This window comes from Astyanax mexicanus, chromosome 9, assembly GCF_023375975.1.
Source record: "Astyanax mexicanus isolate ESR-SI-001 chromosome 9, AstMex3_surface, whole genome shotgun sequence".
In the NCBI taxonomy this organism is placed as follows: domain Eukaryota; kingdom Metazoa; phylum Chordata; class Actinopteri; order Characiformes; family Acestrorhamphidae; genus Astyanax; species Astyanax mexicanus.
In genome coordinates, this window is record NC_064416.1 from 35,580,621 (window position 1) to 35,593,379 (window position 12,759).

The 12,759-nt window shown below is 38.8% G+C and overlaps 1 protein-coding gene across 1 annotated transcript in view; it reads right to left on the reverse strand.

Moving 5' to 3' along the window:
* The window catches only part of lekr1 (leucine, glutamate and lysine rich 1), a 156,180-nt gene that overhangs the window by 46,976 nt on the left and 96,445 nt on the right, over nt 1-12,759 (reverse strand). The window contains exon 7 of the mRNA XM_022679792.2: nt 12,632-12,713. Coding sequence (XP_022535513.2) covers nt 12,632-12,713 — 82 coding nt within the window. The remainder of the gene's footprint in view (nt 1-12,631; nt 12,714-12,759) is intronic.

Below are 12,759 nucleotides of genomic sequence, written 5' to 3' on the forward strand. Positions count from 1 at the left end.
GCAAAAAAAAAAAAAATCAAAACCACATTAGCTAAACACAGCACAAGAAATGTCAGTTTCTCTTCATTAGTGACTGACAGGCTCTGGTCCCTCCCTCTCTCTGAAGGTCAGGGTGGAATGGAACAGTGTTCCCGGCTCGGGGTTGTTTTGTTCGTTGTCAGTAAAATATCTCCATCATGGCAGCAGCAGGGCTGCCCCAAATCAGCCTGGAAGAGTCAGTCTCGCCCCACGGGGTCTGGATCTGCCCGGCTTAGTTGGGGCGGGTGTGGTGGGGGGAGTATTTGCTGTGTTACGCCTGATGGTCGTATCTACTGTTTTGTTGTTGTTATTGCTTATAGTTGGCCGGAAGGTTCTGCCGAGCGCTGTGCCACGCTGCTATCTGACAGCGGGTTAAGATAACCTTTTATTTCCTCGCCTTTCACATGCCAGCAAGGCACCAGAGATAAGAGAGAGACAGGGAGAAAGAGAGAGAGAGAGAGAGAGAGAGAATAACAACATGACCAGCATGTACGAACAATCAGACTAGTACACACACACATTACATCTACATTCAATGCAGGAGACAGAGCGCAGAATTCTTTAGCTTCCATAGGCAAAAGTTACGAGACACCATATTAGTTCCTATACACTATTAGGATGTAGCATTTTAGAATGAGGCACACTGCAGGACAGGAAATAAGAACAGAGTTTAAGTACTGTATTTTTCACACAAAGGCACACTTAAAATGATTTCATTTTCCCCAAAATCTCCAGTCAGGTTGTAAGGAGCAGTAAAGCTGAGGTGAAGCGATATACAGGAGTTTCAGTGAAGTTTCTCCAGTAGCCCTAGCATTTCCTGCTAACCATGCTAAGCGCTAGCTCTTTCGCCATTCAGAGGTAAGTATTATCAGCCTGTAGCCTGGTGCTAACCCCAGCTAGCACTGCTGGAGTAGCATTAGCATTAGTCACTAACCGCACTAAGCGTTAACTCTTCGCCGCTCAGAGGTGAGTATTATTAGCCTGTAGCCTGTTACTAACTCTGTCTAGCACAGCATTAGCATTAGTTGCTAACCGAGCTAAGGGCCAGCTGACTTGCTGCTCAGAGGTGAGTATTTTTGGCCTATAGCCTGTGTGTTAACTGTGTTGAAACAAGCTACGTGGAATGAATCACTAGCTCATATTGCACTGGCTTACCGGAACACACAGGGTTGCTCAGTGTAGCGCTGTCAGGCAGCGTTAGCTGCTAAGCACGGCTAGCCCTAGCGGTTAGCTGCTAATGCTAAAGCTGCTGCACCCTGCCTTTGTGAAAATCTAAGCTTATTGTAAATAAATGGATGCACTTTACCCACATAAATTCATAGTAAAAAGTTATGGGAAACCGTACTAGTTCCTGTGTACTATTTGGATGGAGCATTTTAGTGCTGCCCGTTTACGTTGAAATAAAAAAAGAGTATAATTTAGAATGAGGCACACTGCACAACAGCAGATAAGACCACCTTCTGAGTTCACCTACTGTATTTCATGCACTATAAGGTGCACTTAAAATCCTTTAAGTTTCCCAAAAATCATCAGTGCGCCTTATAATCTTGTGTGAATTCTTTCCAGTCAGGTTGTAAGGATCCGTAAAAGCCAGAAAAACACTGGGTATGTGGGTATATTTAAATACCCATCCCTAGTCTTTCCCCATCTTAATACCCTTTGACACTCCAGTACCCTTAGCATTGATCTCTCACCCCCATCTGTCTGTCTCTCCCTGCCTCTCTTTGCTATAATAACAGTAGATGCTGCTCTTTGAGGTTCGGTAATTGGGACCAAATGGGAGCGGGAATCTGTGGCATGTGAGGGCCTTCTGCTCCGAATGCACACAAACACACAAGCACGACCATCAGGAGTCACGACATGCAAGAAAAGAGAGAGAGAGAGAGAGAAAGAGTGGTGGAGCTAAAAGCGAAATATGCAGTTCCTCTCATGTCGAGTGCTACCTGACCCCAAGCTGATCAGTCTCGGCCTACACACTGAAAACAGTCAAGATGTAATGTGGGGAATTAAAGCTAAGATTAAAGTAAAAAAATAAATAGAAAGTTTGGTAAACCAAATAAATACATTATTGTTTTTTTTTATTTATTTATTTGAGAAATAATGTTAATTTATTTGTAGAATTTAGTTTCTCCTCACCAAGTCTCATTATTTTAAACAATTTATCTCAGCAATAAATACGTTTTGCTGTAAAAGAACAGATACAGGTTACCTTAAATCCAGTATAATAAAACAAGTATGGCTCATTATGAGAAAAAAAGTTTTTTGTGAGATTACCATTATTAAGTTCTATTTTATACAACCTGGTTTTGGGTGATAACTATAAACAATCCTAGGCAAATACAGCTGAGTTTCTTTGATTTTACCAAACTGAAAACCTCTGGAATATGATCAAGAGGAAGATGGATGATCACAAGCCATCAAACTAAGTTGAACTGCTTGATTTTTGCACCAGGAGGGGCATGACATTATCCAAAAGCAGTGTGTGAGACTGGTGGAGGAGAACATGCCAAGATACATGAAAACTGTGAATAAAAACCAGGGTTATTCCAGCAAATATTGATTTCTAAACTCTTGAAACTTTATAAATATGAACTTGTTTTCTTTGTATTATTTGAGTTCTAAAAGCTCTACATCTTTTTTTTGTTATTCCAGTCATTTCTCATTTTTTGCAAATAAATGCTATAAATAACTTTTTTTTTTATTTGGAATAAATAGCAAAATCAGAGACTGATTCAGAAAGTAAAGTGGTCTCTTATTTTTTCCAGAGCTGTATAGACACTATACTGAATATTTGAATGTCTTGATACCTCACCAGCTTTTTGTTGTGTATGCAATCAAATCCTAACAGCAATGTTCCAAAATATAGTGTTAAACCATTTCTGGACAGTTGAAGACTTACTCCAAGACTTACTTGATTTTTGGAAGAAATGGAAGAATGTTGATGGACAAATTGAGAATGAATTTTCCAATAAGTTCATCTATATGGTAAACAATATATCGGTGCTGTCCAATGAAAAACAAGTAACTTCACAATTTCTCGTTTTTTAATTTACTACAAGATTTTAACACACAAACGGTCCCTTCTAATGTGCCAAAATATCCTGATGAATATACCAATAGAAAACCTTAAAAATTACTTGGAAAAAAGTATTTTTATATTGACTTACATTAAAATTAAAGAAGGTTATATCTTTTTCCTGTAAAGTTGCAGTTTTGAAGATACATTAATGTCATTAGACAGCTACGATATTCACATGTACTATTGGTGTCATGCACAAAACCTTGTATCTCCAAACTGCCACTTTCAATGGAAGTTTAAAAAATAATTTATTTTAAGTTATTTGAAGCATTTCTATTGGTCCATTCATCATGGAATTCTGACACTATATAAAGAATTCATGTTATATCTTGTGCAGTTTAGAAAACAGTGATTTAAGGGGTCTGACTGTAACACTATGTTTCCAACTTGTCTCAAATGCAGTCAAACAGCTAAGACATGTTTGGTATCTTGGTTACAGGTATCATAGCTACAAGGCTAACACAGCTATCAAGCATTGGGAGTGTATGGACACCAGTCAGCATTATATTACTGCTAACCACAGTAGCCTCGCAGCTCTAGTAAAAAAAATGACGAACAGACACTGAGCATGTCCTGACTAAAAGGGGAGACAGGACATTTCATTATCTGCCCTGCTATCTCTTCAAGATAGAAACAGTGAAACGGCCGAGGGTCATCAGCAGTGAACTTCAACAACATTTCTGTGTAGAACTACTTCACGGAAGAGTGCAGTGTGTAGATGACGTGTGTGTGTGTGTGTGATTGTGAGTGTGTGTGGGTCCTCTGGAGTCTGATGGTGCAGTCATGCATAACTACTGGTATGCCTGCAAGGAATTTGTGTGTGTATGTGTTTCTTAGTCTACTGTCTACCATATCTCCACAACAATACTGAACGAAAACTATCACTATCACTTTGTCCCTCTCTGTCTGTCTCTCTGTCTCTCAATCTGTATGTCTCTCTCTCTCACTTGCTCTTTCTCACTCTATGTCTCTCTCTTATTCTGAAAGTCTCCCTCTTTTTCTCTCTCTCCCTCTCTGTCTGTCTCTCTGTCTCTCAATCTGTATGTCTCTCTCTCTCACTTACTCTTTCTCACTCTATGTCTCTCTCTTATTCTGAAAGTCTCCCTCTTTTTCTCTCTCTCTCACTCTGTAAGTTTTTCTCTCTGTCTCTCTCTCTCACACACACAATCTGTATGTCTCTCTCTCTTTCTCTCTCTCACTCTGTAAGTCTCTCTCTCACTGAAGTCTCTTGCTGTCTCACTTTCTCTCACTCTCTAAGTCTCTCTCACTCTGTAAGCTTCTGTCTCACACACACTGTCTCACTCTGTCTGTCTCTCTCTCACACACAATCTGTATGTCTCTCTCTCTTTCTCTCTCTCACTCTGTAAGTCTCTCTCTCACTCTGAAGTCTCTTGCTGTCTCACTTTCTCTCACTCTCTAAGTCTCTCTCACTCTGTAAGCTTCTGTCTCACACACACTGTCTCACTCTGTCTGTCTCTCTCTCACACACACACAATCTGTATGTCTCTCTCTCTCTCTGTAAGTCTCTTTCTCACTCTCTAAGCCTCTCTCACTCTGAAAGTCTTGCTGTCTCACTTTCTCTCACTCTCTAAGTCTCTCTTACTCTGTAAGCTTCTGTCTCACACACACTGTCTCACTCTATCTCTCTATGTCTCTCTCTCTCACACACACAATCTCTTTCTCACTCTGTAAGTCTCTCTCACTCTGAAGATTTCTTGCTGTATCACTTTCTCTCACTCTCTAAGCTTTTGTCTCACACACACTGTCTCACTCTGTATGTATCTCTCTCACACACACTGTCTCACTCTGTATGTCTCTTTCTCTTACACACACTGTTCAGTTCAGTTTAGTGGTGCTTTTTTAGCATGAATGTAATTACATACACTATTGCCAAAGCAATTAATCATACAAGTAAACAGATATTAGAAAATAATAATAACAATAATAAAATAAATAAATAAACACTCTCTCACTCTGTATGTCTCTTTATCCTCCTCTTTTACTTTGTATGTCTCTCTTTATCTCTTTATCTCTGTATGTCTCTCTCTAAAACCCTGTATGTTCCTCTCACTCTTTATCAGTCTGTCTATCTTTCTCACTCTGTCTGTCTCTCTTACTCTTAAGTCTTTCACTGTCAGTGTCTCTCTCTCTCTCTCACTCTGTACCTCTCTCTCTGTCCCTTTCTCTGTATATGTCTCTCCCTCTCTCTCTCCCACTCAGACTTCGTATGCGTCTTTAAATTACCCTTAACCGTTTGTGTCGTGTTACAGGGTTACCACGGCAACAGGGTGCCTCGGCAACACAAACAAACCTGTGAGATGTGTGTGTGTGATGTGGGGTTAGAGGTCGCTTGGTTGTTATGGGAACACACACAGCACACAAACAGCCCTCTTTCCTTCCATGATCTGGAGATATCAAAGCTTTGTACATGGACACCCACACACACACACACACACACACACACACCATGGCCTGGAATCCAACACATAAAGCAGTCTGACAAAAGTCGTGTCTGAAGGTAGATCAGGGTCAGCAGGTCAGAATCTGGCCCGGCCCGGTTCTCCTGCTCTCTTTAGAGAAGTTTAGTATTAGTAACAGTTACACAGCATTCTGTCTAGGAATGTTGTAATCCAATCTAGGCATAGTTTAAGCTACTTTAATTCCAAACTCTGCTGAACCTTTGCTATAACCATAGTGTTCAGAGTGCCACCTGGTGTCCTTAACACACCCTAACCAGACAGCAGCACTGAGGAGAGTTCTCAGAAAATAAATATAAGAGTTTAGTTAGTTTAGTTGAGTCTCTAGTGTAAACCTATTTTTCAGTGGAGCATGAAAACATCCCATAATATCTGGAACTATATAAAACTATAGCGACCTTTATCATGATTACATCTCTGCTGTTTGTAACAAACGAAACTGTGTGAAAATCGGGTATAAAATGGAGAGTTGTGATTATTATAGATGTATTAAACACCTTAATCAGTGTTAATTAATGCACTGGGGAGCGCTGGACAGGAGAGCTTGCTTTGCTGTGCAGCCACATCTTGTAAAGTGTCCCATAGCGCCACCTGCTGTTCTGGGGTGATGCATTTGTACGAGGTAGGGTGTATTTGTGAGAAAATCTCAACCCGAGTTTGTGACTCTGCTAAAAGTGTACCAAAAGTCACGTAATTTACAAATGGGCTGTGCGTGTTCGTGAATCATGACACGGCACTGTTTGAAAATCATGTTTTATTTGTTTTATTTATTGCTTTCTGCATTTGTAAAACATGTTATATTTGTTTGTTAAAAGTAATTTATTAGAAAACAGCTGTGTATTTATTTGAAGTTTACATGTATATTTACAACCATCAGGTTTTGTGTTTGAAAACACACTGTGTGTGTTAGATAGTCGAGTTTTGTATTTATAAATGTGTTGTGTTAGTATCATATTTGCAGAATACGTTTTCTTTATTTGCGTAATTTTGGCACTAATTTAGCTCCATAGATTACTACAGACTTGTAGCTCTCCAGCCCAGAGGGTTGTTGAACCCAATTGCAGAAGGAAAAATAATAATAATAATAAATAAACACACTGCTCCTCGCGAGAGATTATTTACTGGACTTGAAGAGCTTAAATTGCACAAATAAACAGAAAAATAATATTCTAAAATGTTTGTCTGGTGGTGTATATGTGAGGGATAGATTGGGTATGAAAAATTAAAAAAAAGAACAAACGTAAAAAAAAAAAGACTGAACTAGTTGATGTGTCTGAGAGCACTGGGCCACAGTGAGTAACACAGTGAGGGTCTGTGGGAGCGAGGGAGGGAGGAACAGAGAGCTGGAATGACAGAGGGAGGTAAAGGGAGGATGGATGAAGTGCAAAGCAGCTCAATCTAGTCAGCAAAAAGGTTTCATCCCTTTGGCAGGTCAAACAGCCCGAAAGAGAGAAAGAAACAGAGAGAGAGAGACAGAGATGCACTCACAGCATAAGTCCCTGCAGTGATAAGAGAGCACATTTAGATATACATTTCCACTAAGTGTGGTAAAAAAAAAACGTCTTGGCGGGGAAGGTGGAATAAAATAGCCTCTCAGTGTCAGGAACCGAGATGGATGGGTGTTACCCAAGTGAGCAATCCTCCAACAGCGGCTCCACACACCCACAGAGTTTAAAAACACATTTGACCGGTGTCAGAACCGGCAGATAAGAACGGGCAGAGAGAAGATAAAAATGGCTCTAATGGTCTTTGAGTTGGCGGCACTTTGAGGAAGTGAGCACTACAGTTTTCTTGGGATGAAGATAGATAGAGAGAGAGGAAGAGAGAGAGAGAGAGAATCTTGACATGGCCCAGACTTCTCTATCTCCTTTCTATTTCTAAAAATGGATGATGACAGCATGTCTCTGTCTGAATCATCTAAGCTGCAAACAAGTGCTGGAGTGTTGAGTCCTGAAAAAAAAAAACTTCACTCAACCCTACTGTTGTATTTATACCATGGTACTCATGGGCTAGACTCTGGGACAGGTATGGACCTAAATCAATTTAATTAAGGTCTTAAAGTTTAAAACATTTGAGAAACGTTTCACAGTCTGTCTAAATTCACATTATCCACTTTCATCCTGTGGTTAATCTTAAAGAGAGTAAACACAATGTAAACAGTAACATATGTGAAATTCATGGCAGCAATGTCTTCTGAAAAAATGTTGCTAATCTATACCAGATAGCTAATATTCATTAAAGTAATAATAGCCTAGTTCATACTACACAATTTTAGCCCGTTTTTTCAGCCACAGACTGTTTTTTGTACCCTGTGTTTAGTTCTTGCATGCATTTAGACCTCACGTGCATTTAGTCCACGCATGTGTCTTGTCCTCATATGTGTTTAGTTTTCACATGCATTTGATTCTTGCATGCATTTGATTCTTGCATGCATTTTGTTCTAGTGTGCGTTAAGTTCTTGTGTGCATTTGTTTTTCGCATGTGTTTATTTCTTACATGCATTTGATTCTTGCATGCATTTTGTTCTAGTGTGCGTTAAGTTCTTGTGTGCATTTGTTTTTCGCATGTGTTTATTTCTTACATGCATTTGATTCTTGCATGCATTTTGTTCTAGTGTGCGTTTAGTTCTTGCATGTGTTTGTTTCTCGCAAGCATTTATTTCTTACATGCGTTTAGTGCTTGTGTGCGTTTGTTTCTCGCATTCGTTTATTTGTCACATGCATTTAGTCGTTGTGTGCATTTGTTTTCACATGCGCTTAGTTCTCACGTGCGTTTAGTCCTTGTTTGTGTTTGTTTCTCACATGCATTTAGTCCTCATGTGCATTTAACTCTTACGTGCACTTGGTTGTAAGGTGCATTGAGTTCTTGCTTGCATTTAGTTCTCATGTGCGTTTAGTCCTTCTGTGGTTTTGTTTCTCACATGCATTTAGTCCTCACATGCGTTTACCTCTCGCGTGCACTTAGCTGTAAGGTGCATTGAGTTCTGGCCTGCATGTAGTCCTCGGGTGTCTTTGATTCTCATGTGCAGTTATTTCTTGTGTGAGTGTAATCCTCGCATGCATGTAGTTCTTACGCACATTTAGATTTGGCTTGTGGTAAGTCCTTGCATGTGTTTAGTCGTCACATGCATTTAGTTAATGCAAAAAAGAAACGTTGACCATAAGAAGATTAATTTCTGGAGGAGTGGACTGAACACTTATTTATTATGTGTTTATTAAGTAGGCTTTTAAAAAAGCACAAAGGCAACATGTCTAATTTGTAAAAAAAAAAACATAGACACTGTGAAGAATAGAATCGTGAGGTTCCACAACTTTGAGACCAAACATATTAAACTTTACACAAAATATGCAAGTCAGAATCCTCACAAACGAAGTTTTACAATAGTGTCTTCTTCTGGTCATTACAGCTTTAGTTTCTTCCAAGTTTAACAAGACAAGGTGTATTTTCATCACTAAATTGCCGTGCTTTTTTGCACATACACTACATGTCCAAACAGAGCTGGGTTCTCTGGAATGATTGTGATATTTGAGTGCCTCTAGTTTACACAGTCCATAGACACTTGCGTCTCCAGCTTTTCTTCCAAACTGAAAGTTAATTTTATGGCATTTGTCACCACTTTAGTGCAAAAACATCCTCTACCCCACAAAATTCACTCCAACTCAACTCATACTAAAATTAGCTCCATCCCTCACTGCAGAGAATGATGGAGTGGAGAGTTCCACTGCTCCACAGGCCAATTCTAATGGGCTTTATAACCCTGTAGCCACTTGACACAGGGCATGGTGACCTTGTGCAGTTGCTTAAAAGCGGCCCATTATGCTGGCAAAGCTTTTCTACTGAGATTATACAAGCTGTGTGAAGGCCTGTGCCAGCCATAAGTGAACATTATGAGTTAGATGAATACACACTATGACTATGATTAGCACTGTACTTATTTAAGGCTTCATTTCAGAACCTTATTAAAGGAAAAAACTTTGATAGAAAAATGTGTACAGCTGGGCAAAAAATGACTAATATACTAAATATAGTATATATTTTTAATTATATTAAATATTAATCCTTTCAGACCCTGTGTCCATTACAATGGACATTATGTATTTTCTTTTTTTTTTTGTTTGTTTTAGGTTTTGTTGCACTTGACACTAATTAAGACTGTTGTCCTTCAGAATAGACCATAAACCAGCCAAGGGTTTACAAGCCAATGAAACAGTAGCTGAGTTCCGCCCACTGCACTGGAAATAGAAAGCAAATCATTGAGATGTTAGGAAATGGGAGCACTAGAACCAACAAGACAAAGTACGAGCTAATTTTTACTAATTTAATATAATTTAAACACTAATCATGTTTATTTGACAGTTTAGGGATGGCTCGTGAAATAAAATGTACATTTAAATTTAACAATATATAAATTAAAATGAAAAAAAAAATAGTTGTTTTATATAGATTTTATAATAGAATATTACGTGTCCTCTTTGGTGCTAATTACAGACCGAAAACAGCATTCTTATATTTTTCTATAACTCGAACATACAGCTTTGGAAAAAAAATAGAGACCACTTAAAAATAAAGAGTTTCTTTGATTTTTACCTAATTGAAAACCTCTGGAATATAATCAAGAGGAAGATGGATGATCACAAGCCATCAAACCAAACTGAACTGCTTTAATTTTTGCACCAGGAGTAAAGGCATAAAGTTATCCAAAAGCAGTGTGTAAGACTGGTGGAGGAGAACATGCCAAGATGCATGCAAACTGTGATTAAAAAACAGGGTTATTCCACCAAATATTGATTTATGAACTCTTAAAACTTTATGAATATGAACTTGTTTTCTTTGCATTATTTGAGATTTAAAAGCTCTGCAACATTTTGTTATTTCAGCCATTTCTGATTTTCTGCAAATAAATATTCTAAATGACAACATTTTTATTTGGAATTTGGGAGAAATGTTGTCTGTAGTTTATAGAATAAAACAACAATGTTAATTCTACTCAAACATAAAATTTTACTCAAATAGCAAAATTGGAGAAACTGAAGTGGTCTCAGTGTAATTTGGGTCTAAAAGGGTTAAATATAAGCTAGCTGCACTTTTAGGGTATTTCCCTGATGTAGTAAACAGTACTGAATTACGCTGTTGGAGATGGTGAAATAAAGTCATCTTTATTTATTTAATGACAAGGTTTCCAAGACACAGTTTGCACTAGAGCTCCCCGGGGAATATAAATATGAACCTATTGGCATCATGCCTGATGACTAATGTGTGCTAAAGGGCTTTAAAACCCCTGAGTATTGAGCTGTGGGGCAGTGGAACTGTGTTCTCTGGAATAATGGAGCTCAATCCAATACTTTAGGGATGAGTTGGGGGGGTAAGGGTGAGGTAGGGTGGTTATCATCCAACATCCCGACCTTACTAATTTGTCTCTTGCGACTGTATGCAATCAAATCCTTACAGAATTTTCCAGAATCGAGTAGAAAGTGTTCTCTGGACAGTGGAGACAGTTACTCCAACAAAAGCAGGTTAAACTCTCTTTAACATACTTGATTATGTCAGAAACAATGAATGAGAAGATATCCAAATGCTTTTGTCCATATACTGTATTTCTCACATTATAAGGCACACTTAAAATCCTTCAATTTCATCAGTGTGCCTTTTGTATGAATTTTACCAGTCAGGTTGTAGGGAGCAGTAAAGCGACTCCACTGTAGTACAGCATTATACAGGAGTTTCAGTTTAGTTCTCCAGCACCGGGGCTGGGAAAGGATTAGCATTAGCATTAGCCACTAACCTCTATTTCCCCATTCAGAGGTAAGTATTATTGGCTTTGAGCCTGCTGCTAACCCTGGCTAGCTCTTCTAGAGCAGCATTAGCATTACACACTAACCACGCTAGCTCTTTCACTGTTCAGAGGTGAGTATTATCGTCCTGTAGTCTGCTGCTAACCCTGGCTAGCACTGCTAGAGCAGTATTAGCATTACCTGCTTATTGTTAGCCGCTAATGCTAATTCTCCAGCCTCAGTGCTGGAGAAATTCGGGAATTTAAGTTTACGGTAAATAAATGGAAGTGCTTTACTCACCCAAATAAACAGTTTTTAAAAAGAAAAATCTGTGTAGCGCTCATTTGACTTTTTTTATTACAGTTTTGTTTGCATAATTTTGCTTTACTCAACTTAGTTAGCTACCCCCGCATCACCCCCAGTGGTGAGCATTTAACACAGACTGAGGTCTGTTGTCCAACAGAATTGACATTTATTTGCCAAACAAACAGCAGCTTAGCCCCGCCCACTGCATTGAACAAAAAAAAAAAAAAAAAAAACATTTTGAGTTATTTTTACTGCTTAGGGATTATTTGTGAAATAAAAAAGTTATATAAAATAAAAATCACAATGTTAAACAAATGATTACACTTCAATTACAATAACAATACAAATAATATATGTATTTTTGCAGTGCATTACGGATAGAAAACAGCATTCTTCTTTTTTTCATATTTATCATCACTGGAACATAATTCAGGTCTGAAAGAGTTAAAATGCGTCTTATAATCCAGCGCTTTATTTTTCAACTTGTAGTGCAAAAAAACGATGGAATAGGTACATTACTAAGCCACGTCAGCTGAATGATAGTGCTAAAGTTAGGCCTGGTTCTGACCTGCTATTCACCCTCCTTATTACATTCCACCTGGTCTGTATGTCTGTGTGTGTGTGTGTGTGTGTGTGTGTGTTGTACTATATTAGCCATCGTTCACAACCTAAGTATAGATGTGACAAGTGATGGAAAATAGTTGTGAATGTGAGAATAAATGTGTCTGTTTACGTGAGTGTGTGTCTCTCTGTGTGTGTGAATTAATAAATGTAGCGAGAGTGTATAAGTCTGCTCATGTGCGGGAATGTGTGTGTGGTGAGAGAGTGAGAAAGAATGTGAGAACGAGTGTCTCACAGAAAAGCTATGTTATTTGTGTGTGTGTGTGTGTGACAGGGTGGTAAAGCATGTGCATGCCCTTGTAAATGCATGAGGCTAGACAGGTGTGTGTGTGTTTAGGTGTGAAGGTGTGTACACTCACTTTAGAAGCCCCTCCACACGCTCTCTCTCACTGAGACTCCTCTCTGACTCATCCCGCAAGACCTCCAGCTCCTGCTTCAGCTCTAGGAGAAAAATGACACTCTAAAATTAGCCAATTAAAAACAAAAC